Source organism: Leptodactylus fuscus, chromosome 2 (assembly GCF_031893055.1).
Source record: "Leptodactylus fuscus isolate aLepFus1 chromosome 2, aLepFus1.hap2, whole genome shotgun sequence".
NCBI lineage: Eukaryota > Metazoa > Chordata > Amphibia > Anura > Leptodactylidae > Leptodactylus > Leptodactylus fuscus.
This window is the reverse complement of record NC_134266.1, coordinates 218,279,315-218,304,444: the sequence shown is the minus strand read 5'-3', so window position 1 is coordinate 218,304,444 and position 25,130 is coordinate 218,279,315. Positions and strand designations below refer to the sequence as shown.

At 41.6% G+C, this 25,130-nt stretch overlaps 1 protein-coding gene across 3 annotated transcripts in view; it reads right to left on the bottom strand.

The window, feature by feature from the left end:
* Positions 1 to 700: 700 nt before the first annotated feature.
* SPATS2 (spermatogenesis associated serine rich 2) overlaps positions 701 to 25,130 on the bottom strand; it is a 59,171-nt gene continuing 34,741 nt past the window's right edge. The window contains exons 1-12 of one of the 3 annotated variants that reach the window (XM_075265550.1): positions 21,566 to 21,628; positions 18,858 to 18,937; positions 16,989 to 17,097; positions 14,416 to 14,465; positions 13,186 to 13,447; positions 11,462 to 11,659; positions 10,834 to 10,969; positions 7,353 to 7,411; positions 7,041 to 7,150; positions 6,245 to 6,347; positions 4,376 to 4,569; positions 701 to 2,897 (exon numbers count right to left, since the gene is read on the bottom strand). In XM_075265550.1, the coding sequence (XP_075121651.1) occupies positions 2,589 to 2,897; positions 4,376 to 4,569; positions 6,245 to 6,347; positions 7,041 to 7,150; positions 7,353 to 7,411; positions 10,834 to 10,969; positions 11,462 to 11,659; positions 13,186 to 13,447; positions 14,416 to 14,465; positions 16,989 to 17,097; positions 18,858 to 18,896 (1,569 nt within the window). In that variant the 5' untranslated portion in view covers positions 18,897 to 18,937; positions 21,566 to 21,628 and the 3' untranslated portion in view covers positions 701 to 2,588. The other 2 variants (XM_075265549.1, XM_075265548.1) reach the window with 2 other exon arrangements.

The window sequence follows — 25,130 nt, the reverse complement described above, 5'->3', positions numbered from 1 at the left end:
TATAACAATTCTGGTCGTGGCAGTGCCTGGTGCTGCAGCTCAGCAACATTCAAGTCAATACGACTGGGCTACAATATCAGGCACAACATGACTCCTTTGCTGCCACTAGACCTCCACAATGAGCTATTGAGCTAACCTAAACTCAGGTTATCAAATGCACCAACTACAGTAAGATATGTAGGTCAAACAGCACACTTTCATCAACTTTCAGGTATTGACAAACTAGATTCTCACTTTTTTTTTTTATATACAAATCAGAATTTGTGTATTTGCCATCGGTACAGGTAATTGCCATGCAGTGTAATGAGGCTTTTGCACTCATAATTGTATAGTGTCAATTGCTTTACTATTCATGAAAAACATACTAGGTTGCAGACTACATAACAAGCAGTTTTTTTTTTATAAATATAGTCCTTATATAGTCCATAATGTCGTTCTATTCTACATGAGGCTCGACTAAGGCGTATGATATGTGATAAGACGACGCGGTGATACTTGTGTAGTGTATGCAGAGCCAGGTCACAGTACTCATGGCTTGATAGTCTTTGGATGCTGGTCAAGGATGGGACAGGTTGAACCGCATTGGCAATGTCAAAGAATAAAAGTAACTACTTACAAATAAGCCTCTCTCCCCCCCCCCCCCATACATTTCATGCCAAATGATGATCCTTAGGAGGCGGCAGACCATTACAATATGTCTCCTACTCTGCTGCAGGGGCTCGACCACCTTATACTGTGACCGGCTCCAAAAACAAATGATAGGCAGGATCAAAACTATCCCTTTTATTGACCTCCTTGTTGCAAAGAAATGATTTTTATTCAGAAGTGAATGTCCCATGCATATCTTTACATTTTTGCAATAGGCTACTCACTGAAATATTCCTTCTATATTTATGTACTATTTCAATATAATTGAATGGTGAGAATAAAATTCTGCATAGCATTTTATGTAACTAGCAAGATATGATTCACGATACAGAGTATGTTAAACTAGCACTGTAGGATTGTCATCATTTAAAAGACGTCAAGGCTCGTCCATGGGATGTGCTCGGTGACTATCAAGCTCATGGACGAAAGCCGATAAAGGTCCCAAGGCAGGTTGATCGATCGCTTATGATCAATAGCTGCTACGAAACACACTTTAATCAACGTCTGATACAGATTTCTCAATATCCCTATGCTAGCTCTGTATAATGTACTGTATTTAACATTTTAATATTCAAGTGTTGTTCTAGGAAATGTGACAACACTAAAGCCCTTGAACTAAAGTCTATTATAAAATGGAAACCTATACCTATAACATGATCCCCCCCCACCCTCCCTGTCCCATGACCACAAGAAAAAACGAAACACATGAATATTGGTGAAAGGTGCATCTTTGGACAAGAGGAAAAATAAGGAAAAGGGGCACTGCCCTAATTCACAGGAACATGGGGGAAAACTTGCAAACTGCAGCCAAGGCCACAGTAGTAGGACAGTGCAATTTCACTCTTTGGTCCACCAAAAACAAACGAAAAAACCAAAAAACTAAAAACCGGTTACATGAGAGGACCAAGAAAGGAAGGAATAAGACTAAACTGGCTCCCACTGTACTCTACAATGCTTCTAGACACTGCACAAAGAGGCTTAAAGGGGTTATCCAGGACAAGGATATTCATTTGTGTGGCCTCTGACCTGCGGTACGGCCATGTGATCAACAGACTCAGAAAAGGAAGTATCACAATCCCAAAAAAACCCCTTTAAAAACTTCCAGTTTAGGCAGGAAAGCAAAGTATGGATTATAACATAGAACCAAAGGATGAACTTGTGGTAAATTCAGCCATGGCATCAAGTAGTGCTGAAAGTTTGCCAGTAATGGGACAAGGTTCAATCGTGGAAGCCCTGCAAATGACTGACCCCAAACTAAAGAGGATCAGCATCTGTGGACTGTAAGAAATGGAGGGAATGTGTATAAGTTGCTGACACCAGTACAAAAAACAAGGCACTTTGAAGACAGACGTAGGAAATGGCATCTAGGAAGTAAATGAAAGTACTGGCAGAGCTGAAGCTAAACTGCTGGAACAGAAAGATCTAGTAATGTAGAAGTCTGGCAATGCCACTCCAGGAGGAGTATACAGAACTACAGGTCTTATGTGACATTGCATAGCTTTCCATTCTATAAAACAGAGCAATTGCTTAAAAACTGAAGAAACTGCAGACACTGGGAGCTCAAGAAGCTAGCACAATGGCAGTGGCAGGAGCTGGCAGCAAAATGACACGTCCTAGCCAGCACCTGTCTGTGCTCTTAGTTGAGGACACCTAAGAAAGGGAATAAGCTTGGGGGATGCAAATATAATGGAGCAACTTACTGAAAAGCCCATTGATACCTTAGAAGCAATGGCTGGAACTTTCAAAGTGAATGGGCAAAAAGTGTCCATTAAGAAAGACGAAAAAAGGCATTGATAAAGACGAGATAAACAAGAAAAGTGGCACGAAACAGCTGGCTGTAAACGTTTCTTTTTTTGTTAATAAATCTAACAGTTTTCTAAAGTCAAGTTACAGAGTTGAATGTTGAAAGTGCGGACTAAAGGCGGAGTTTCTCTCCTGACTCAGGAAGCCGATGCAGGGTTCGCTCTCGGTTTACGTTGTGGTAGGGCTTTATTTTCAGGATCCAAGACCCCTATTTGGACGGACTCAGGGGTGGCAGCAGGTCCATTGGTTCCAGAGGGATGAGTAGATATTCGATCACTGGGCAGACGTGGAGTCTGTGGATAGCCTTGGTTTCGAGGGTTAGAATGGTACCAGGAACTGTTTCGGTTGCGATTGGCGTTATCATATCTTGCATTGTTAGTATTGTAGTTTTGCCGTGGCCCCTGAGGTCGGTAGCCCTGCCCTGGTCTCTTATTCATTGGATATCCCTAGTAAAGTTAAAATGAGAAAATATTAGTTTACAAATAAAGCATCAAGAATTAAAACACCGTAACTGCAGTTGTACAAACTTTTTAGCAGAAAGTAGAACCTTCCTTGTAATATACATTAGGAAGGTTAGCAAGGAGTAAGTAACTGAGGATCAGACTATGCAGGGGTTGTTCGGAATCGGTAACCATGAAGACAGGAGAATATTTTTAGTCAAGAATATCTACAAAATTGCTTGTGTTGTTTTTGTGCACACTTTATATTCTTGTCAGCCCTTATTTTGGCCTAACACATCCTGGTTCACATTAAAGGGGCTCTATCAGCAAAATTATGCGGTATGAGCCCCACATATGCATGAATAGCCTTTAATGTTATTTTAAACCTCCCTCCGTTTCAAAATCAAACAATAAAAACATGTATGTAAATTATACTTATCGTGCACGCTGGGCGGTCATGCACGGTCCGACGTCATCTTCTGATACGCCTTCCTCTTCTTTAGGCGATGCCCCCCGGTACTGGCTCTTCCACCCCTCCTTCTTTTTCTTATCTTCCGGAATGAAGAAGTTCGCAGTACGCTCGTGTAGTTCTAAGGTTTAATTAGAACTACAACAAAAATGGCACCAGCGCGTGCGCAGTAGTGCTCCCATCAGAAGAACAGAAGATCAAGGCGGGGAAGAGCCAGGACAGGAGGACGTCGCTGAAAGAAGAGGAAGGCATGACAGCAAGAAGATGTCCAACAATGCAGGACTGCCCAGCGTGCACAGGTAAGTATCATTTGAATATGGGGGGGGGGGGGGGTGTTAAATAACATTAGCGGTGCCTGAATAGCCTTCTTAAAGGTTATTCACGCATATGTGGGGCTCATACAGCATAATTTTGCTGATAGAGCCCCTTTGAGCACTCTAAAACTATAACATCATTGGTCACAAAGTTTTCAAAAAATCCAGTGTAGGGCCGTGGGGCCTTAGCCTAACAGATACATATGGTATTCCCTAAAGTCTATTCCAACCAAGGCTGTTAAAAAGCTAGTGAACAGCATAAAATTCTCTGCACACTGTGTTCTATCATGCTAACAGTGGAGAATTTACTAACATATCTCCATTAGACGTTGTCCCTCCCCGATCTGTGACATTTCATAACCATACAAAACCCACAGTCTGCCATTGTGTAAAAATAAAAGTTCTGCAGCCCTTTGTACAAAGTGGTACAATCCACGGTGCTTTCTAATACACTTAAAAAAAAGCTTGATAACTAATTCCACTCTGATAGGCATTTTCACCTTTCAGGTGAATCAGGTCTCTGATGCCATGTGCAAAGATCCTAACCTAACCTGTTAACCTTCTAGAAGGCTAAGAATAAAGTATTTAGATTGTAAACACTTTAGGGATACATTTAACTTTTCTGTATGTTCTGGAGAACGTGCCGTTATTTTAATGTATATATTTTAAAATAAATAAAGATAAGACCAGACACAACATACCTGTCTAGGAGGTTGGTTCTGCCTTGTAACATTATGGTTGGCAGTGGAGTCTCCTGTGGCTGTAGGCTTTCGATTGGTTGAAGTAAGGCTGGGAGTAGAAGATGGGACTGGGGTGGACGGAGCAGATGTATCACTGGGACTAGTTAAGGAGCAACACCGAGAGCGGGTAGAGTAATTGTTCTTTGGGTGGGACACTGGAAGGTAAAACATGAGGCACACTAAGATGACAGCAGGCTAGAACATGTCATTACTAAATAGATTAGAGCTAACACAAGTCACACATGCTGCGCTAACTGTAACTGCTGGCTTGCCAGCGTGACTATATAAACCTCATGCTGCTTGCACGAAAGAGCCTGTGGCAAAAGCAGTGGGGAGCGGAGACGAATGCTTCCATGCCTGCAGAAGAATAAAGGGTTTGTCACAAGGCAACGTATCTAGTGGTAGATGAGGAATCAGGAGGCTGCTCCGATCAGTAAACTGTAATGCACTTTCCTCAAACCCAAGCAGGGTTTGTGCAAATCTGTGAGGGGTTAACAGTGGTTCTTGCCTTTTTCTGGATCAACTTGGGAGTCAAAGTGTTACAGTGGTTGAACTTTATGGACCTGGATCTTTTTTTTCAACCCACTATGTAGCTATAAGGTTTAGAAAGCTTAAACTTAACCCTTCACACACTAAAACATAGGATATGGAGATAATAGCTCTCCTTGGGAAGAGAACACCTTGACAGGCGTACGGAGTCTTAAGCTATTTTTGCTCCGCTGAGGGGATTGTGGTAAAAATATGCAAATCTGTTTTCAAAGGAAACCAGTGCTTCTGCTTGCTGCCCTCTAGGGGTAGCCCTCTTAAACATCATGCATGGCTTTTTCAAGTCTATTTTTCCCTACGCTGTGCTGAGGAGATCCAACCAGATAGAAACAGTGCTGTCCACAGCTGGGATTCTGTTCCTTTTGGAATAGAATAAATTGGTTTGGCATATCCTCGCATTATAGCAATAGACTTGAAAAAGCCATGCATGATGTTTAAGAAGGCTACCCCTAGAGGGCAGCAAACAGAGGCACTGTTTTCCTATTTACATCTTGGAAAACAGATTTGCATATTTTTCCTACACTAAAACATATACAAATATGACATGGTTACCATTCTATTTGGCCACGATGCTAAATTGACATTAACTTTGTCAGTGACATTACATATGTGTGACTATATGGTGTAAAGTAAATCATACCTACTGCAATATAACTAGAAGTTTTGGTCTATTAACAGGTTAATACTGAGCAGGTTTTATTAGCCATTTAGTAAGCCTAATGACTCTTTAGAGACTGTACACAACGGTAAAGATTTCCGTTACGACACATTTATATAGGATTTGTTTGGGATTTTTAATCTACAATTCATATTGGATCAATGGCCCCTACGAACATCTTCTATGGGCACGAGACATGATTGGTGTTAGAGCTATACAACTGCAACATGTGTATTTCCCAGCATACGCGATGGCAGAAAAGCTGCTATTGGCAATATCAGGGATATATTCCTGTAGCAGCAGTTAATGGGTAATGAGCTCTATTTCTAGCACAGAAACTCACTGCCTAGAGACGTTCATCACTTTTATAGTAGCAGAATGCAGGATTTTTATCACTGCGATAATGGAAACAATTAGGAACCTATAAAGCTGTCAGCATAACGCAAGCAGTGATAACAAATACTTATCTTATGTGTGCATAGCAGACAGGGGCTGGCGGATATTATTGTAAGATTAGCTGTAGGTTCAGCTGTATTTAACATTTACCGTACAGCTTGTTGTCCTGAAGAAGCATGGACCCCAAAATACACATAAATTTATGTTACTACCAGACAATAGTGACCAACCTTGTCCAAAGGACTCTATGCTTTTCTTCAGCGTCTCAAGGTCAGCTGTAAACTTTGCCGCTCGGCCCAGCTCCTCGTCGTATTTCCTTTCGCTGACGAAATGCTGCAAAACATAAAATAACACCGGTTTACAGCTCCCGTTATAAAGTGGATCTGCTCAGATGTGTCATATACAAAGCCATTCATAAACTTTATTTTCTACAGGAAAAATGACCGTATAATACAAAACTTAAAAGGAATACGTATCATATAATATGTTGTGTGGTTATAAGGATTTTCAGGGTGTATGGCCATAGGGAAAAAAACAAACAAAACTCAGTCATGTGACTAAGGTAATAGGAGTTTGGAAATATTCTTCTGAACAAAGCCCTATTGATAAGTTAACATTGTTTCCCCATTTTCAGCACATTACAGTCTCTTCATTAAAGGGATTCTCTGTTAGGCTGGGTTCATACCAGTGTTCAAACTCCTTTCAGGGTTTCCATCCCCAAATCAACTTGAAAAACTCCCACCTTTTATGGGTGGACTCAATTATAGACTATGGGGTCCGCAGGAAACAGCTTTTTGAGTTTGTGAACGTTAGTGTGAACCTAGTGTTATTCATATAAAACTAAACTGGAAAGAAGAAAGAACAAATAAATACAAGTACTCCTACAATCAATCCAGACCACACATTTTGTGCCTGGGAATACGGACAGCCAACCTCGAGCTTCAGAAACATGCCTTAAGCCAACATCATAAAGCGTGCCATACTTTGTAAAAATATACGAAACTATTTAGTGTGAGAATGCCCAACCTTGATGTCCGCACGAAGCTCTGCCAACTGCTCTTCAGACATCCGCACAGCCACATCTGTCAGCTTCTTCAGCTCCTCTGCCTTCTTCTGACGGCTACCTAAGATCTCCACTAGGGAAAGATAAGGAAAATGATCAGTCATTAAATAGTGGGATAAGAAGCCCCCCCTGTCTTATTGAAGGGGTGATACAATTGAATGTAAGCACATCACAATAGAAAGGCAGATGCGATGCAGATCCAAGAGACCTTTTCAGGACTACGGGCATATATAATTTCATATTTCTGAAGCAATGACACATAGCTTAATACTTACTTGCTTCTGCCTTCACCTTATCCATTTCGGCTAGTAATGCCACTTCTCTGTCCATGAGGCTGAGAAATAAAAGCAAAAACAGTAATTTAACCTTTGGTTCCCATGCTAGAAGAAAAAAATAAATAAAAAGTCTCGTTGGTAATGAGTAACTTGGCATTGTACACACTCCACTTAGTCTCTAGGCCACACACTGCACCTACTGGACACACTGGACCTAAGAGCTAATACTTCACATTCCATCTAACAGAAGGGACAGGCAAATCTTGTTCTTAGAAATTCACATAAATATACATGTGTATGCACATAGAAGCTTGTAGCTGAATGGTCCTCGGCCTACCAGTAGGTGGCAACAGAGCTGCATTATAGTTGCTTGCATTCTCTTCCCAGTCACATTTTCAGATCTACCGCTCTTAATTCATGGAATAAAAATTGCAAGGCATAGCCATAATACCTTCTCGTCTACAAGGACGATGTATATGTTGGCGCCTTGTGAGTTTTATGTACATTCATTATTGTATATTGCATGAACCAAGTTTCACAATTCCAGCATCAGGGCCAAAGATATGATGATCTATACAAATTCATCATGTCATATTTATTAGATCTTTCTAAAATGGATCAGTAATGTAGCAATAATACTGCGACACCACTGAGAATTTATAGGTTGCAATTATTTGGCATCAGCAGGTATATTGTAGCAGAGCATAGACTTAGGTAAGCATTATTGTTAGATATTAGGTTGTCTCATCAATTTTATGTGCTGGGAAACCCTTTTAAGAGGACATTTCACTACCTCTTTGTATCCTTTCATAAATGCTTCTCCAGTGATTACAGGATAGTTGGAGTTTTTTCTCTAGCCCCCACCATTCCTGAGCAGTAAGTGCTGTTAGTTTTGGTGCCTGATGTATGGCCAGAGTCAGGCAGAAGCAGGCAAGGGGATGTGATTCAGAGTTCCAACCAGAGGTGGACAGTATTATATCCCCTTGCCTGCACCTGCCTGAAATTGACCATATAGCGTATAAATAGCATATCAGGCAGCAAAACTAACAGCACTTACTGCTCAGGAATGGTGGGGGCTAGAGAAAAAATTCCAACTATGCTAGAATCAGTGGAGCAGCTCCTATTAACAGATACGAAAAACTGGGGTTCACAGTGGTGGTGAAAGTAGTCTAATGGGGTGTAGGTTCAGATTACTCTGATGATACAGAGGACACTACATCTAATCTTCATTTGTTAACCTGACTTATGGAAAATGAGAAGTTCAGACGTAGCATCCAAATAGTTACTGGACAACATCGCTCTTCTGCATTAAACATGATGTTGTACTTTGTATAATATGTAGACAGTTATTTCCTCAACCACCCCACTGTCATTCATAGAGGAAGGTAATTCTAGATCCATGATCTCCAAGTTGGCCAGGTCATGCTCAAGCACACGTAATGTGACAGCATTTAATTTACGGCTTTAATGTAAGAAAACACAATATCCAATTATTTGTAGAAAACACAGTGCTATTGTATCCATTGTGCTGTAAAGGACAAGCCACCACCCTAGCTGGAACAGTAATGCTACAAAATCCGGCCCGAAGCTGGAGAAAGTTCTCCCCTTGATATTTATTGAAGGAGTTTCCAGCTGGCAGAAAGCCAAAGCAGCTGAGCGAACTGTAGTACTCCCCAGTATACGGATCTCAGCTTCCTGGTTCACGCTCACCATCTATGTAAACTGTATAATATAAACCAGTTTGTAGCTGAAGCAGTCAATATATATTTGGCACAGACATTTTACCCAATATACAGGACGTGCTCTGTGCACACAGCTTTTATTGGTAATGTGAGACCGACCACGGGCGTATCAGGACCCCCTATAGCTAGATTGCAGACGTACTTATGCACAAGTGCACATAGATGTAGATATGCATAGCATCCTGGGTTGTAATTGCTGCCACCTAGAGGCTATGGCCTCAGTAAGACACAGCACTTAATGAAGCTTGTAATCTGGGCTCATTACTGCATAATAAAAAGTAATTCTCTATAAACCAAGAACCATCTGCACATAAAAATATAGAATAAATAGCAGAAATTCATCAGGTCACAGCCTGTTAGTGTGAGGTGGCTCTTATCACAGGCCATAAAATCCTCCCTTACACAATGCAATACTGGTGTGGCAGGTTCATGTCACAAATGGGCTGAAGAATTGGAACAGCCCAAGGCCATGTTTCCTGACAGTCAACATGTGAGCAGCGAGAAACGAAACACAGGACTGCAGAAGGGAAAAGGAATGTGACTGCGGGAGAGGGAGCCGTGAGTGACAGAATGAAACCACGAAAGCTACATTAATAGGAAAGTTATGAGTGCAAGATCAAAGCTTACTCACAAAAGCAAGCCATCGCACAACCACAGGAGTTAACTATTCAGAGGGTTGTGTTGCAAGTCTTCAGACCTTATACAAGTCATCTCCATGCACAGTGAAGGGAGAAGCTAAACCGATTTTACTTATAGATATCACAAGCGAAGGGAGCCTAAGACAGACGGGGCTGTGTGTGTGTATATATATATATATTTTATTAATTATACAGAGACTTTAAAGATCAATACAAATAATGGACCTAAGACTATAGTAGGACTTGGGGCTCAGAGACCACAATACAGTCCTGTCCACCTTAGCCTTTTGCTTTGCCAGCAGTTTGCACCATATCAATGAACACCATCTATCACAATCGGATGTTTTAAAACAAAGAAAAACACCCAAGTGTGAATGTGCCCCAATTCTGAAATCTTTTTGCACATGTACAATTTGTTGAGCACTAGAAATAGTATGCACCTTTTATACAGTAGAGATGAAGGCACTGGGAGCAAGAATCCTATCCTATCTACATAACAAGTCTCGTACTGTATATGGAGCCTGATAAATATGAAGTGTTGGGGGGTTATATAGTTAATTTACTTCATCATGCAAAATCTTTGCAGTATTAACGATATTGAGTGATGACCAGGCAAACCAGTCAGCCGTAAATTCTTCACAAACTTCCCACCCAGCAGCCTGACCTGTTCTATATTCTAGCCTATGGCCAGCTTCAGAGAAGAGTCGTCATTTCAGTTTGTCTTCTGGATCCCCTTCACCAATAGCCATTCTAAAGTCTAATATAACATACAAATGACTCAGCTCTTCATACAGAGGCTGAATGAATGGGACACCCTCAGGTACTATGGAGAAAAGTTTTAGGTTTCATCGCACTAACACATTACCCAGACAAAATCTAGTTGGTTGCTATAAACATATCTGCTTTTCCTCATCACTAGTTGTCAGATTTCAATGCATTGGGAGAGGAAAAACCATTTATGAGCAAACTCCCACATGCATTATTTTATGCTAAAAACTAAAGCCTGATAGAGCGGTTATTCTTCAGCTTGCAAACAACTATATCACAAGAGGTTCTAGAAACTGTTCTGGCCTACTCAATGCTTTACTAGTAGTAGCTCACCAGCTCTGCAGTTCTGAGAAGGTCTGCTTCATCTTCTTGATAGAGCTATCCATTTCTTCCTTCACAACTATACGGTACCGTGCCAGAGACACCGAGCAGCGTTGCAGGTCCTTCACAGACTTCTCAATATTTGCACCTGTCAAACAGTATACATGACGGACATCATATACCCACTATGTAGCGCTACTTCAAGTGCAATATTAAAAGTGATCAAGTATTTTAAGAGAGTCTATACTTTGCGTTCATCATCTAGACTGCAGGACACAGTTTAGGGTGTCTTTGTTTGACGTAAAGGTTAAAAAAAAATCTTCCGGAACACGTCAAACCAATCTGAGGAGTTTTCACCAGAGGCCAAAAAAGTATCTTTTTGGCCTCCATTGGGTTGGAATAGCTAATTTGCTCCATTGTACAGGAAAGCAGAGTTGACTATGTTTTTCCACTAAGAAGTATACCAAAGGCATCTGTCAGAGGTATACGTTGGGCAATACTCTCAAAGTTTAGCACAGATCCTAGCACTTAACCTAAGGAACTATGGGTAAAATCATAAGTGAAAAAAACTGCCCCTCTTTACTAGTAAGACTGTATTTCAAGAAAAGACATTTAGAATATATCAGTTCCTTTCCCTTACCGAGCTTCCTAGAGCCTGAGGATAAGTGGACATCCTCTGCTAAAGATGAAGACAGTGACTGAGAGCTAGATACGCTTCCAGAGCGGGTTTTGTTGTGCCGATGGTCTGAGGGGCCGTGTTTCTGATGCTGATTCTGAGGAAGGTGAGATGTGCTGAGTTTAAGATCTAGATCTGGACGGCCATTGTGAAATGTAGAAGCTGTGAAGAGAAGATCACGGTTTACATACAAACTAGTAATATAATAATAAAATGACTGGTTTTGTACAACTCAGATATTTTCCCTGTTCTACAATAAGAGCAATTTTAGGCCAAAAAGTTTCAAAGCAACTTCCTCAAAATGGATTACTGGACAGATAGCCTATTGTGCGTAGGAAAACCTCAAAACCTTCATAATCACGGCCTTATCTGACAGTTTGGTCAGCATTACTATACTTGGAAAACTATGGCTCATATTACTATAGTAGCCTCTGCCTGCGACTTTGCTTGTTGTTGGCATTGATGATCCACCTATATTCAAATTGCTGCAGTCGATGGTTCAACTTCTCCGGCGTTTCAGCAGCTCAAGCAGTCCTGGTGCCGAACCTGTTCCTCACATCGTGCCTGTGATTGTTCCGGCATCTCAGCAGCTCGCTGGGATGCCATGTGATGAGTGTGTTGTTGGCGTTGATGATCCACCTGCTCCGGCGTTACGGCAGCTGTTAAGCTGGCCTGCCGCTGAACTTGTTCCTTGCGCTGTGCTCGTTATTGTTTCAGCATCTCAGCAGCTCGCTGGGACGCCATATAATGTGTGTTGTTGGCATTGATGACCCACCTCAGCTCCGCTTGTGGAGAACTCTGAACTTCTGGCTACCATCATAACTCTCATTGTTTTAGAATTTTGCGACAAATTAGATTTTCTTTTTCCCGGCATGTTTAAAATTTGCAAACTGCCAATTTGGATTAAAGGTGTTTTCCCATTCGGTGTGTTAGCACGCTGCCTGGAGCAGATCAGATAATATGCAAATGCATGTACACAATGGACTGAGGGTTAGCTGTGTGTTTGCATCGAGATATAACAGACCTGGCTTTATCAGCAAACCAGTTAACTGAGATTATGCTGTTGCCAAGAGCGGTTTAATATAGTATGAACATAAATTCATAACAGTCGTGAAGCCATGTCATTTACCGGGATAAAAAGTAGCTTGTGTGAATCGAGGTTACAAACTATCTATGTGCCAAATTTCATCCAAATCTGTTCAGCCATTTTTGCGTGAAAGAGTAACAAATACACAAACTTTCAATTTATTTATAATATTAATTAATAGGATTAATAGGATAGGATGCTCAGTGTACAACAATACACTTTCTTCTGCTTTTGATACTGAGCAAAAGATGTAAAACCAAAAACATACCAAAACAGCACAATATAGACCGTATTAAAAACTTTTCAGGTTAGGGGAGTTAAAAAGGAGCCCCACAAAAACCTGTTAACCATAGGTCCTTGTACGTTTTCTTTTGTCCAGCAGCCATGCAATACATAGCACCAATCCAAATCCACGTGCTGCCTATCTATATGTGTGGGCAAGTTGGCTCCCCAGAAAGAAAGAATGGCTTTTTGGAGAAGTTCGACACTTCCCACCTTCACAGTTACATACATATGTCCTATCAGGATACATAGAAAAAAAAGTGGATACCCCCTTATATATTAAACATTAAAAATGCCCAGAAGTTCTTTACTCTCTTACCTGAGTGATCCGATACATCAGGGGTAGTTGGTTCGGAGTCTTCCAGCTCCCTGGCATCTAAAGACAGTGCATCCAAGCCCTCACTGAATGAATCCACCGATTCTGTGTCATGGGTGGAACCATTAATGTGATAACCATTGAGTCCACTTTTGTCAGGAGATGTGGCGTTCTGTTCCCCCTCTGCAGGTGCTACTTTGCCAGGGTCCACAGTATTGGCAGCAGGTGCAGGTTCAGCTTTGGGCTTAGTCTTCTTCTTCTTGTTCTGTTGAATAATATGCACATTAAACAAGACGGATACCATGGTTCTACAGAAAGCCGCTACTGTAATATAAGAGCTTAGAGGGGTATTCCAATTCTGGCCAAATAGGGGGGAGATGAGAATATGAGGCTCCTTCTCTTGACTGCCTCCTCAAGAGTTACAGAACAACCTGCTGTTCAAGGCCATATCTATACCTCCGAAAGAAGCAACTAAGAGTTGTGGAAACGGTATGGCGAGTTATGCTGTTTCTATAACCTTGTGAGTTAAAATAACGGTATAGTTCACATGCTATGCCGTTTCCATACCTTCTGTTTACTTCTTAGAGTTTTGTTAAAGATGGAGAGCAGCTGCATTTAGCTTTCTCCATAACCCCTGACAAACTCAAGGAAACCGTGCCATTCCCATATCAAACATGGAAGGCTGAGATGGGAACAGCTTTTTAAAAGAAGGAAAATATCCAAATAATGAAACTACCAAGTCCCTTACATGACTTGGAATGTAAAGTTACCAATTAATCTTCTGTGTTCTAGCTTAAAGCTAACAATTTGAACGTCCATGTCTTTTCCTCAGGGAGTTATTTTGGACTGACTTTACGGAGCCAAGTCCAGGCCAGAAAAAAAGTCCACGTATCAGCTGCATTTAACTGGCTTAGCTGTGACTTAACTGAACCGACACGTGGAGCTCAACTGAGCCAAGTTGCGGTTGGGCCAGTAAATGCGGTTGATACACATAACATGCATACTGGAGATCCAAAATCTAATTATTTCTGGACATGGAGGACCAACCACTTCACAACACCTCAGTCCTTCACAAACTGGTGAGGCACATTTTGGGAGGCAGTTGTGATAGAAGAGATTGCATGCTGGAAAAACCTTCCTTTGGTTTAGCAAGAATACATTTAGTGGGGAAGATTTATTATTTTCCTTTGCCAATTTTGTGATGTACAAAAGTCACAAGAGTGTGATTTTTACCTTTTTCTTGCCCAGAACTGTCCACTCTTTTAGAACTTCCACTGCATTGCCTGGAGAAGAAACAAAAATAAATTATATCCTCAGGGACAGAAAAATTACCCACTCTCTGCTTATTCGATTCCCACCTTGTATAATATCCAACGAATCTCACTGATAACATTTCTGGTACTTCCTGTGCCTGCACAGCCCTTCGATGAAGTTAAGGAAGTGCACCTTCACTGTGCATGCGCTCTATGTCTGGTACATGCGCAGTGACGTCAGGGTGTACTAATGCAGCTTCAATAATGAACTGCACAGGAGCTGGTATATCTTTTATATCCACCGCATTAGGTTAGGGCTATTTGAGACACTATAATAGCAATCCCAAAAAGAACCTGTAGATGGGTTAGCGTCCCAAGTGTCTGATAGGTTCCCGCTCATTCTGCATAGAGTGACACCAAGAAAAAAACGGATTTTCATTGCTTTAACATTTCATGAAGAGCCTGTCCACATCTGTGTCAGTGCTGTTCTGCACTGCTGTATGAACCCATTGAACACACTTCTAAATGCAGTCCGCTGGATGCCATTAGTCTTTATTGTGTGAGATCTGGCACAGCATTGTAGTTTCTCTTCTAAATGGAAACAATCCAAATTAAGAATGGAGACTTTCGAAAACCCCAGAGAAAATATCTTATTCCCATATTGCTCTGTGAACCTAGGGTGGCTTTTTTCTGTTCTATATTGATCAGACACTGGTGTGACCATGGTTGCGGTCATTGTCTAACTTGTTCTATCTTGTAAAAATGTTACAGCCTCATCACTGCTAAAAGTAACTTAAATGGGTCATCCGGGTAGGGATAGGCAATCAAATAATATTCACAATCGAAATTCAGCTCAGTTAATCGGGAACTTCCTCACATTGATAATTTCAATTTCTTTTCCACCCATGCCACTTTGTCTCACACTGGCATTGGCTAAAGTAAACAGGAGAGGGGCCATTGTTGCAGCCATGTTGTTTCAATCTTGGGACACCCCCTTTAACCTATTAAAACGGTTATGTTAGGGACCTTCTGAAAATTTATACCTGGACATCAGATTGTCCACGGGCATCCTGCAAGTCTGTTTTTGCTGATGGGTTGACAGGGAAGCTGGGGGAATACGAATCCCCTAGGACTTTGGGTTCACTACTCTATCATCAGATTGCTCCCGCTTGTAAAGAAAGTCATTTTAATAACAGTTATTAGAAAATTCTTGCTTAAGAAATCAAAAAGAGACAAACAAGGGCAACACCCTTTGCAGGGAATGAATGCCCACTTAAATGGGTGCTGTAAAATTGCAGGGTGAGGTCTCAACAATAGGGCTCAGCACCACAATCTGCAAAAATGGAAGGAAATATATTTGCATTATACCCATATAAATATTTTCTAGGGAAGAGAATAGAATCCCTTGTAGAACAGGAGAAAATATTATGGCCCCAAGAGAGGTATGGGGAACTATATACTTCTACTACACCAAGATGGCTTAGTTTCATACAAAGGCATATACATTGTTTTGGATGCACACTGAATGGCATGTTCTGATAGATGATGTATGTACAGAGCTATTTTCATCTGAAGTGCCTACCGCTTTATAAAATGAGGATTGCAGACGCCACGTCTCTGCAGACACAACTCTGCCGCCTATATTGCATTGCGTACAAAGACTGAGATCTGCTAAATTAAAATAAATAAAAAAAAATCTAGCTTTTTGGCAAGTGTTTGTAAGATAGTCCAGAATGATGTGATATTCCATTGAACAATCTGTTTACAGATTAAAGGATAAAGTTGTTTTTCAGATAGCACCAGTTCTTTGGAAATTGAGTGGGTGGGTAAACACAAGGGGGAACTTTGACTTGTGCCTTAAAATATTCGCCATGGACTTGCACAGAATTAGGACAAAGTGGTCACAAATGGAAAACGGGACATTTCATTTCAGCGTTTTATGCAACTTTACGTCAAGTTTGAGTCCCCTCTGCCAGGAATGGGACAGATGTTCCTACAATGTTCTACAATGGTCAGCTACCATTCACTGATAATACGATGGAGCAAGGAAATCTGGTCATGTAAAGACGTCTGACTATCTAAGAGGGTTATGGAAGATTAAGCTCAGTTTCAATAACTATGCTACATTAACACTACTGAGTGACAACTGCTTTGTGTATACATGTAGCTCAGATAACTGCTCAAACACTAGCCTGAAAAACCAATATATATATATATATATATATATATATATATATATATATATATATATATATATATATATATATATATATGCTGTGAGAAAATCCATCAGACATTGCATGTAGCGACAGAATGAACGAGACTTTACCAAGTCTCTTTGGAACACACAAAAAGTGACCATGTCCTTTGGCAATGCACATGATAATATGCAACAAACTCTGCAGCAAACCCATACGTGAACACATTCAGATTTTACAGCATATTCAATGGGGAATTATTTTTTTACCGATTTACAACAATTTCGCTATTCGTGGACGTAATCATAAATGTAAAGGGCCTTATGGAAATCTGCTTGTGTGTTATACAACCTACCTTCCATAAAAGCTTGTACCGTCCTGTCCACACAGTTATCAAAGTGCTGGAGGACCAAGATGATCTCATTGTTACTCTTGTTAGGGACAACAGAACGAACTGCATTAATCTAGAAATAAAGTGACATTATACAAGGTTATATGGGGAAACAACATATAGGTATCCTAGAGGAACACAAAGGGTAGTTGCACCTGACAGGAAGCCACTCACATCATTCACACGTTTCAATGCATTATTTTATCATACAAATTTTTCTGCACTCCCAGTTATTAATCCCATATGGCCAGTCTCTTCCTACCCTCAAACGACTGCTCCGTGTTACATAACAGGTAATGGAGATAAGACGGAAGGTTTAGTGTTCCCTTATACGTGTATAGTCACTGTTCTATGAAACAATCAGGCCTCTGAATGATAAGATTATTACATAATCTAGGAAGACGTGTTGGAGCCAAACGGGCGTTGGGGCAGGTAGTTGTGGTTTATGTATCAGTATATGATAAACATTTATTCCATCCTTGCACTTGCATTGTGTCATGTAGTTAATGTTGTCTGATATTATGGGTTAGTATAATAGGCCATAGCTTTGATACACCACAGCCTCAGCACCTTTTGTTATGTGACCAGTCACCATTTTATCTCCATCTATATATTTTAAGATTCATTTTTAAATAAAGATCTGCATTTTTATTATGGATTTCGTGTCTTGGTTTTAGTATAAATTTGGAAAGACAAACCTCAGTGGCTAACCAATACACCGGACAAAAACATTATGGGCAGATTTATTTACACAGTCTTAATCTGTGGTGGAGGAAAATGAACCAAGAGCAATAATTTTGGTGCATAGTTGGCTGTGGGCGCACCACAACATTAAACCTATGCCAGCTCTCTATATGCTCTATAATTTACACTAATCTCTAGTGTAAAGTGTAGTAAAACTCCTGGACTGTGAAAGGCTGCAGAAGTATCAAGACAAGCAGAAAACGCAAACATTTTTGCACTAAAATGGCTAAAACCAAAATCTGGAATTTCTTATTCCAGATAACTGGTGCCAAGCCCTTGATAAATTCCTCTCTATACTGCCAAGTGCGCAGTGATACAATACAATTGCCATTTACACATCATATATACAATGGATCCTGCGAGAACGGATTGGTGTAAAATGGTAAGGTTTAGAGGCAACCACTGTAATGGAAGCATAGCCAGCAGTTGACTGAAGTAGATGTCTTGAGGTAGTAAAGTTTGGTGGCTCGGCCGCAGCAGCAAATGGATCCAATGGAAGTTTACCTTAACGTCTGCACATTTTACTGCACAACTTGGGTACCCCCGAGTAATAAGAGCTAATAATTGGGGGCTACAGCAGCTGGACCACCAGGGACAACCTGATCGCTAAGCCAGCTTAGAATTGTTTAAAACCTGTTTTAAGATTTTTATATTAGTACAAAGAAATAAGGAGAGGACATTGTGCACCACATAAACATTAAGGGGGAAGTTATCAGTTTATTCCAGTCATCTGGTGGCCACCATATCTGCATGAAAACTTGCAAACTTAATCTCACTACTTTTAAAAAGTGACGAGAAGTAAAAATGGGGAAGGGGCATTAAATGGAAGGAGGTCATGGCCACCATTGGTCTGATGTGTGAAATTGGCAAATTAGGCCTACTCTAAGCATGTGTAGGTTTAAAGTTCTGGCATATGGACAGGCAAACATAGCCAAATTCACTAGGACCTACATGTGTCACCATACAGGGTCCTTGGGGGTTGTGATAAGCAACAGATAAGTATGATTGGTTGAAAAGAATCTGCTTTTGTGACAATAAGCTACCAAATTTCAAGAGTGTAAAGGCATATGTGAATGGTAAGTTCCTTACCTTTTCTTTCATATTCTCGTACGAGCCCCCTTGAGCCATAACAGTATTTGACTGGACGTCAAAGACAAAGCCTATAGGATCTGTCAGGATAAAAGAAAAGCGTTTAAGTCACACAAACTAGAAAAAGCTAGTCTAAAGATAGAGGTGAATTACAAGGCAAAGACTCCTAAATGAGAGAAAATTGCTTCATCCCATAAAGCTTCAGTAGCAAACTGTGCAAGTCAATTCAATGCTTGGCCAAAAACACACAGCACAGAAAGCTGAAAGACTAACAATGAGTCACAATGATGCGGATGCGAGGTGGGGTGTACTGTACCCCATAGAACAACGGGCAAGCCACAGGACTGACATTAAAGTAGTTGTCTTGTGTTTGCAAAGTTTGGCGGCTCCGCCTCAGCAGTGAACGGCTCCAATGGAAGTTTAGATTAACTTCTGCATGCGTGGCTATTCTACAGCACGACCTAGAAAAAACTGGAAAACTCCATAGCCCATTAACCACTACTCTGCCTTCTAGCAAGACATCGGAGAGACCGCTCAGAACATCACCAATTTCAGGATGGCCTCGTGAGCAGTCACATTCACAGACCTCATGTATTATATGGTGTGTTACACGCATATTAAAGCGCTCTCATTGTAAAGAACATGAGATTTCCTGCGTCTACAGAACAATGCTGCAGCTGGATAACATCACTGTGCGTAATGCGGTGTAACTACTGCCAAGATATGCAAGTATTGTACAAAATATGGACACAACATGGGAAACCTGCTCAACAGCTGCAAATGTATGTTACATGCTGTAGATACATGGCAAAGGCTGATGTGAGCGAGTAGTGGGAATACTAGACGCCAACATTACATGGACGAGGATCTCTGGACAGGATACAGTCATTCCTAAATCAGGGCTGGACAAATATCAGGAGACAGGTGGCATACTAGCCCAGGGATTTACTGCTGGCACCTAGTATTCTCTTCATTTTCCACACGCCCCATATGTTGTGCTTCGTATAGATACATGTACGGATCTCATACACTGCTGTTTAGGCAAGTATATAAGGACTGGACAATACTCTAATGTGTTAAGTCGCTGCAATCCGGGACCTACCTACCTACCAACATACGAGCAGACAGACTGCAACATTTTACTTTCCAGAAAGTCTGCAAAAACTTAACCAAGGCGCGGGATCTTGGGCTCAGTAGCTAGTGTCTAACTTTCAACAACTTTCTTTTTTTCCTGACCTCTTTAAAGTGACTACAGAGAACTCTTAAAGGGAACTCGTCACATTGATTCAACCCCATATGCAAGCAGCAAGTTAGAGGAGGAGCGGAGCAGATGGATATATTAATATGTATAAATCGCTACATACTGTGGTTTAGGAGTCCAGTGGGCGGTCCTATTTGCTGACAGAGGTATTTCTATATGCATAGTAATAAGGCTGCCAGTCATTGAGACCACCCATTAGACTCCTAAACCCACACAAAATACAAGTTCTATTGAATCTTTCCCCATAATGCTATATATGACTGCACAGCAAATCCTGCTCTATAACATGCTGCCTATAGAGGAGATTGCATTTTTATGGCAATATGAGATTTTCACAATATTTCAATTACATGCAAGTGTGTCAAGAATAGAGTGATGTTAAAAGAGTACTTTTATGTGACTCCTATCATCTTAACCCCTACCATTTGACAATGTAATTTACAGGACGTTCGCATGACTGAAAAAGGAATTTTAGGTAGACATCCACCTCAGATAGTTCTTCATTTTCCAGCCCCCTGCACAGTGGTCTCCTGATGCAGAGTTTGGGATTTCTGCCACAGCTGTCACTCACTCAGTGAATAAATCCGTGCAATTCACGGAAAGACAGAGCAGCACGCTTTTCTTTTTTCTGCGTCCTGCTGCAACCCCTGTCTCCCATTGCAAAGAATGAGAACCAGAATCAGGGCAGAATTTGCGTCAAACAGCACCAGATTCTGCCACGTGAACATACCCTTACAATACATAGAAAAATGCTACATTACAGAGTGTGTAGACATAATAAGGATTGCCAAGTAACGATGTACGTATGCAACATTATGTAAGTGCTGAAAAATCACACATACAGTACATACCAGCCATACCTACATACAAAAGAAAAAAAAAAAAAAAAAAACACTATTAGAAAGCATGTACGGCCCTGGAGACTTTACACAGCTGTTGGAGGGAGGGATAGAAGTGGCAGACACAGATTTCGTTATAAGAATGAAGCATCCTGGACAGAGATGACTTTGCAGTAACATATAGCAGCTGTTCTATGCACCATACGACACCGCTCAGAAATGTCCCTCCACCTGCGCACATTAGGCCTATTTTCAGGGTCTGCTACAAAGAAATCGACCAGTTTAACCAAAATATGCAATGGTTTCAATACGACTGTGTGTACACCTGCAGAGCTCACCGAATAACACATTGTAAGACAGTCATGTAACTCTATACATCCTGGTTACATATAGACACTGAGCAGACATCACTGTTGTATATGACATATATATATATATATATATATATATATATATATATGCGCCTAGTATGAACTGCTATATAGGACATATTACATACACCTAGTATGATGGTGACTATGCTTACCAGTATGATGAGCTCAGGCTGCTGGAGTCACTTCAGGGACTTGCTAGGTGACAAGGTACAGTACAAGCAGAGTTAAAGTTACCTGCTGTGATCAGTCCTGGAACGTGTCGCACAGTTTTACAGGCGGATGCTTTCCAAACCACACCTCTTACACTGTCAAAAGCTCTCCTGCGTAGCTACCATCACATTGGTCACAGTCAGAAGACAATGAGCACGCAAAGCAAGTACAACTATCCCTTGTCATAAATGCATAGCATGCTGGCTGACGTCAATACAGCTGGGAGGAGGTGTGGTATGGCTGATAATACTGTGGACTTGGAAACAGGTTCAATTCTAGGTACAAAACATTTTCTACAAAAAAGATATGGAGATTAAAGAGCTTTTCCATGGAGCCATCTACAATGTGCAGTATTGCTGATCAATTCGTTGGAACTTACAGCAAACCTGTCACATGAAAAAGGCAGTATAATCTACAGGTAGCATGGTATACAGAAGATTGGTGTACTGTACTGATTCTGGGCTTAGGAGTCCAGTGGGCGGTCTTACTCAGAGACTGACAACCAACTCTGTATCCACAGTCCTGTAAGGAAGGCTGTCAGCCATTGAAGCCAGAGTCACAAAGCTCCTCCTGCGCTATAGCATGTTGCCATCAGGGAAATTCACCTGCATGTTACCCTGGTAGATACTATTGGTAGATGCACCTGGAATCAGCATGTGGCCCGGCATGTAGGAACCTATGCGGGTCTTACAGCTTTCAGGTGGAAACCAGTGACTGACATGCTGCAGGTTATTAGCACTGAGGGGTTTACTTGCAGCACATGAATGAGAGATGAGAATGTAGAAAGCTCATTCACTATGATGCTACTAGTATATGGTTGCTGCAAGTACTGCCTGTGCGCCCCCCCGGCCCTAGTTCCCAATTTCTGGAAAAACATCAGTTTTTGATGCAGTTTGTTGGAAACTCTGCATCGGATCTTAAAGCAGTAAATGTTACTGCTGTGAAAAACAGATGGGTGCGAATATACCCTTCGGGTAAGTTCACCTGGAGTTTTTTGGTCAGGGTTTTGAGTCCGTATCCGCCTCAAAACCCTGACCAAAAAGACGGCTCCCACTGAAATCAATGGGAGCTGCTCAGGTCTTTTTTCCGGGAGCTGTTTCTTTCAGCTCCCGGAAAAAAAAAAGCGAGATGCTCATTCTTCAGGCCGAGTCACCTCGCGATTCGGCCTGAAGACACTCCCTCCTCCAGACTAGGCCTATTCATTGGGCCTAATCCGGAGCGGAGTGCGCGGCTGGATGCTGGTGCAGTGCACCGGCTTTCAGTTGCGGCTACCTGGCTTTTGGACCGGAACCTGACGCGGCCTCCGCCTCAGGTTCCGGTCCAAAGAAATCTGAGTGAACTTACCCTTAGACATTCCAGTTTTGAAAAAACCATATTTGAGTCAAATGCCCATTAGTAGTCTTAAGGCAAAGGCCCCACGGGCCGTAATCGCAGTGCTAAAGCACTGCGGAAAGAACCGCGGCGTGAACACATCATGGTTCTTTCCGCAGCGCTTTCAACAGAAAGTTTGCAGAGTTTTTCTCCGCGGACTTTCTGTTACAATTATATCTATGGGAAAGCCGCCGGCGTTTCCGTAGATATAATTGACATGCTGCGATTTTCAAAACCGCAATGGTTTTGAAAATCGCAGCGTGTCCGCATTGTGTTTTTTTTCCACAAAGTGGGCATGGGTTTCGCATGAATTCCATCCCTTTTGCTTGCACTGTAAAACGCCGCAATTTTTCCCGCAGCGTTTCCGCCGCGGGCAAATCGCAGCGTTTACATAACGTGGGGCCCCGGCCTAAAAGGGATTTTAGAACAAATGTAAAGTTGCCAACTCATCTTAAAGTGCGACACCAAGGAGCAGGTGTTTCTAAAGCCACAGGCAATAATATGAGATTGGGCTTTTTCTTACTACTATGCAGGCTTGAACTCATTCATGAATGTTTCTACCCAGTTTTGCCCTGGAGATTCACATACATTTAGTGAGATGTTCTTTAGTGAGGGCAGGATGACATTTCCATGTTGGGAGCTTGGTCAAATGTGTTTTGGGGCAGCTCAGGTGTCCCCCAATGAACAGCATGAGAATGGGCATGCCAGGTATCCCTTACGAGAGGTCATAAATGGGGTTTTGGATATGATGCAAAATGGATAGTACACAGCTGAAATCAGTCATACTTTATGGACTGTCTGCACAACATGAGAGTACAGTTCTAGCAGAGGCAAAGTCCATAGTTCAGTATTAGAATATATTACACATGGGCTTTACAGTGAACACTATAATCTTTGATAGAGGACAGAGTTAAAGATCTATGGATTTGCAACAAACCGAAATGAAAGAAAACCCAAAACAGGTTACGGTTCAGGTCAAAGCTTGATATGAGTAAATAAGGCGGCTCACTGCTGGGCCGCTTCCTAGAACAGGTCACGGTGAACAAGAAATGAATCACAGCAAGACCGTACCGAATCCATGATCAAGAACTACGGTATAACCTACCATTGTCTATACTACAATCTATGAGGACTATGGTGTATGTTCAAGGGAAGGAAATAAGAACACAAATGTCTTCAGGTATCATGTATTGTGTACGGAGGGCTGGACCAGGATATAGACCTGGACAAACCAGATAGTTTTATGTTCTCCGCAAGGCGACGACAACATCCAAACACAGATCTGAATAAGAAAACATTGGCAGAATCAGGAAGTAAGTTCTAGCAACAAGACAGGAATCTGCCCAAGTTATTTTTAGTGTATCTGACAACTAAAATGCTACAGTAGGTATTTGCAGCACATTCCTAAGGGTATGTTCATCCAATGTCATTTACAAGTGAATTTTTGGCACATTTTATGCAGAAATCCATCATGTCTACATTAATAAAGGATAGGCCACTTATTGTAGTGAAAATATCAAAGGGTTCCCGGGAGTTGGATAGGGGTAATCCATATGGAAGGCCACAAAATATTTAATATGTCTCAGTAGGGCTCAGCAATTAGTCAAAAAAATAACCAAAACTGACCCTCAATCCGGATAACCGGCATATACATTGGTTTAGTTATATCAGTATTCGTAAGCTTTCTCCTGAACCAGAACTACTATTATACTGTGGGGTCTGAAGACTAGAATTAGTGGATGCCCAGGGGAGGCGAGCAAACATTAATAATAGTGGTACTCACCTCCCCTGAGCTCCAGCGCTGGTCTTAGGGTTCATTCACACGGGGCAAGAATCCTCCTCAAAATCCGCCCCCTCACAATAGAGATCTATGCAGACCGCTAGCGGAAAAAAGAAGCGAGCTGCCCTTTCTTCAGGCGGATTCCGCGGTTGATTCAGCTGCGGCATCCACCTCACGGGAGCACCCTCTGGACTAGGCCCATTCATTTGGGCCTACTTTGGAGCAGGAAGCCACAGCAGGCACATTTTGGTCCTATTCTGACGCGTCTTCCTGCCTCAAAATCAGGCCCAAAATACACCATCCCATGCTTCGTGTGAATGGGGCATTCGGTTTTTTAAAGACATCAGTGTCCACTAATTCCCAATCACAGGACTCAGCCATCCCCAATGTCATTCCGGAGGCCAGAAAGGGACCCAGAGCAGCACTGGAGCTCAGGTA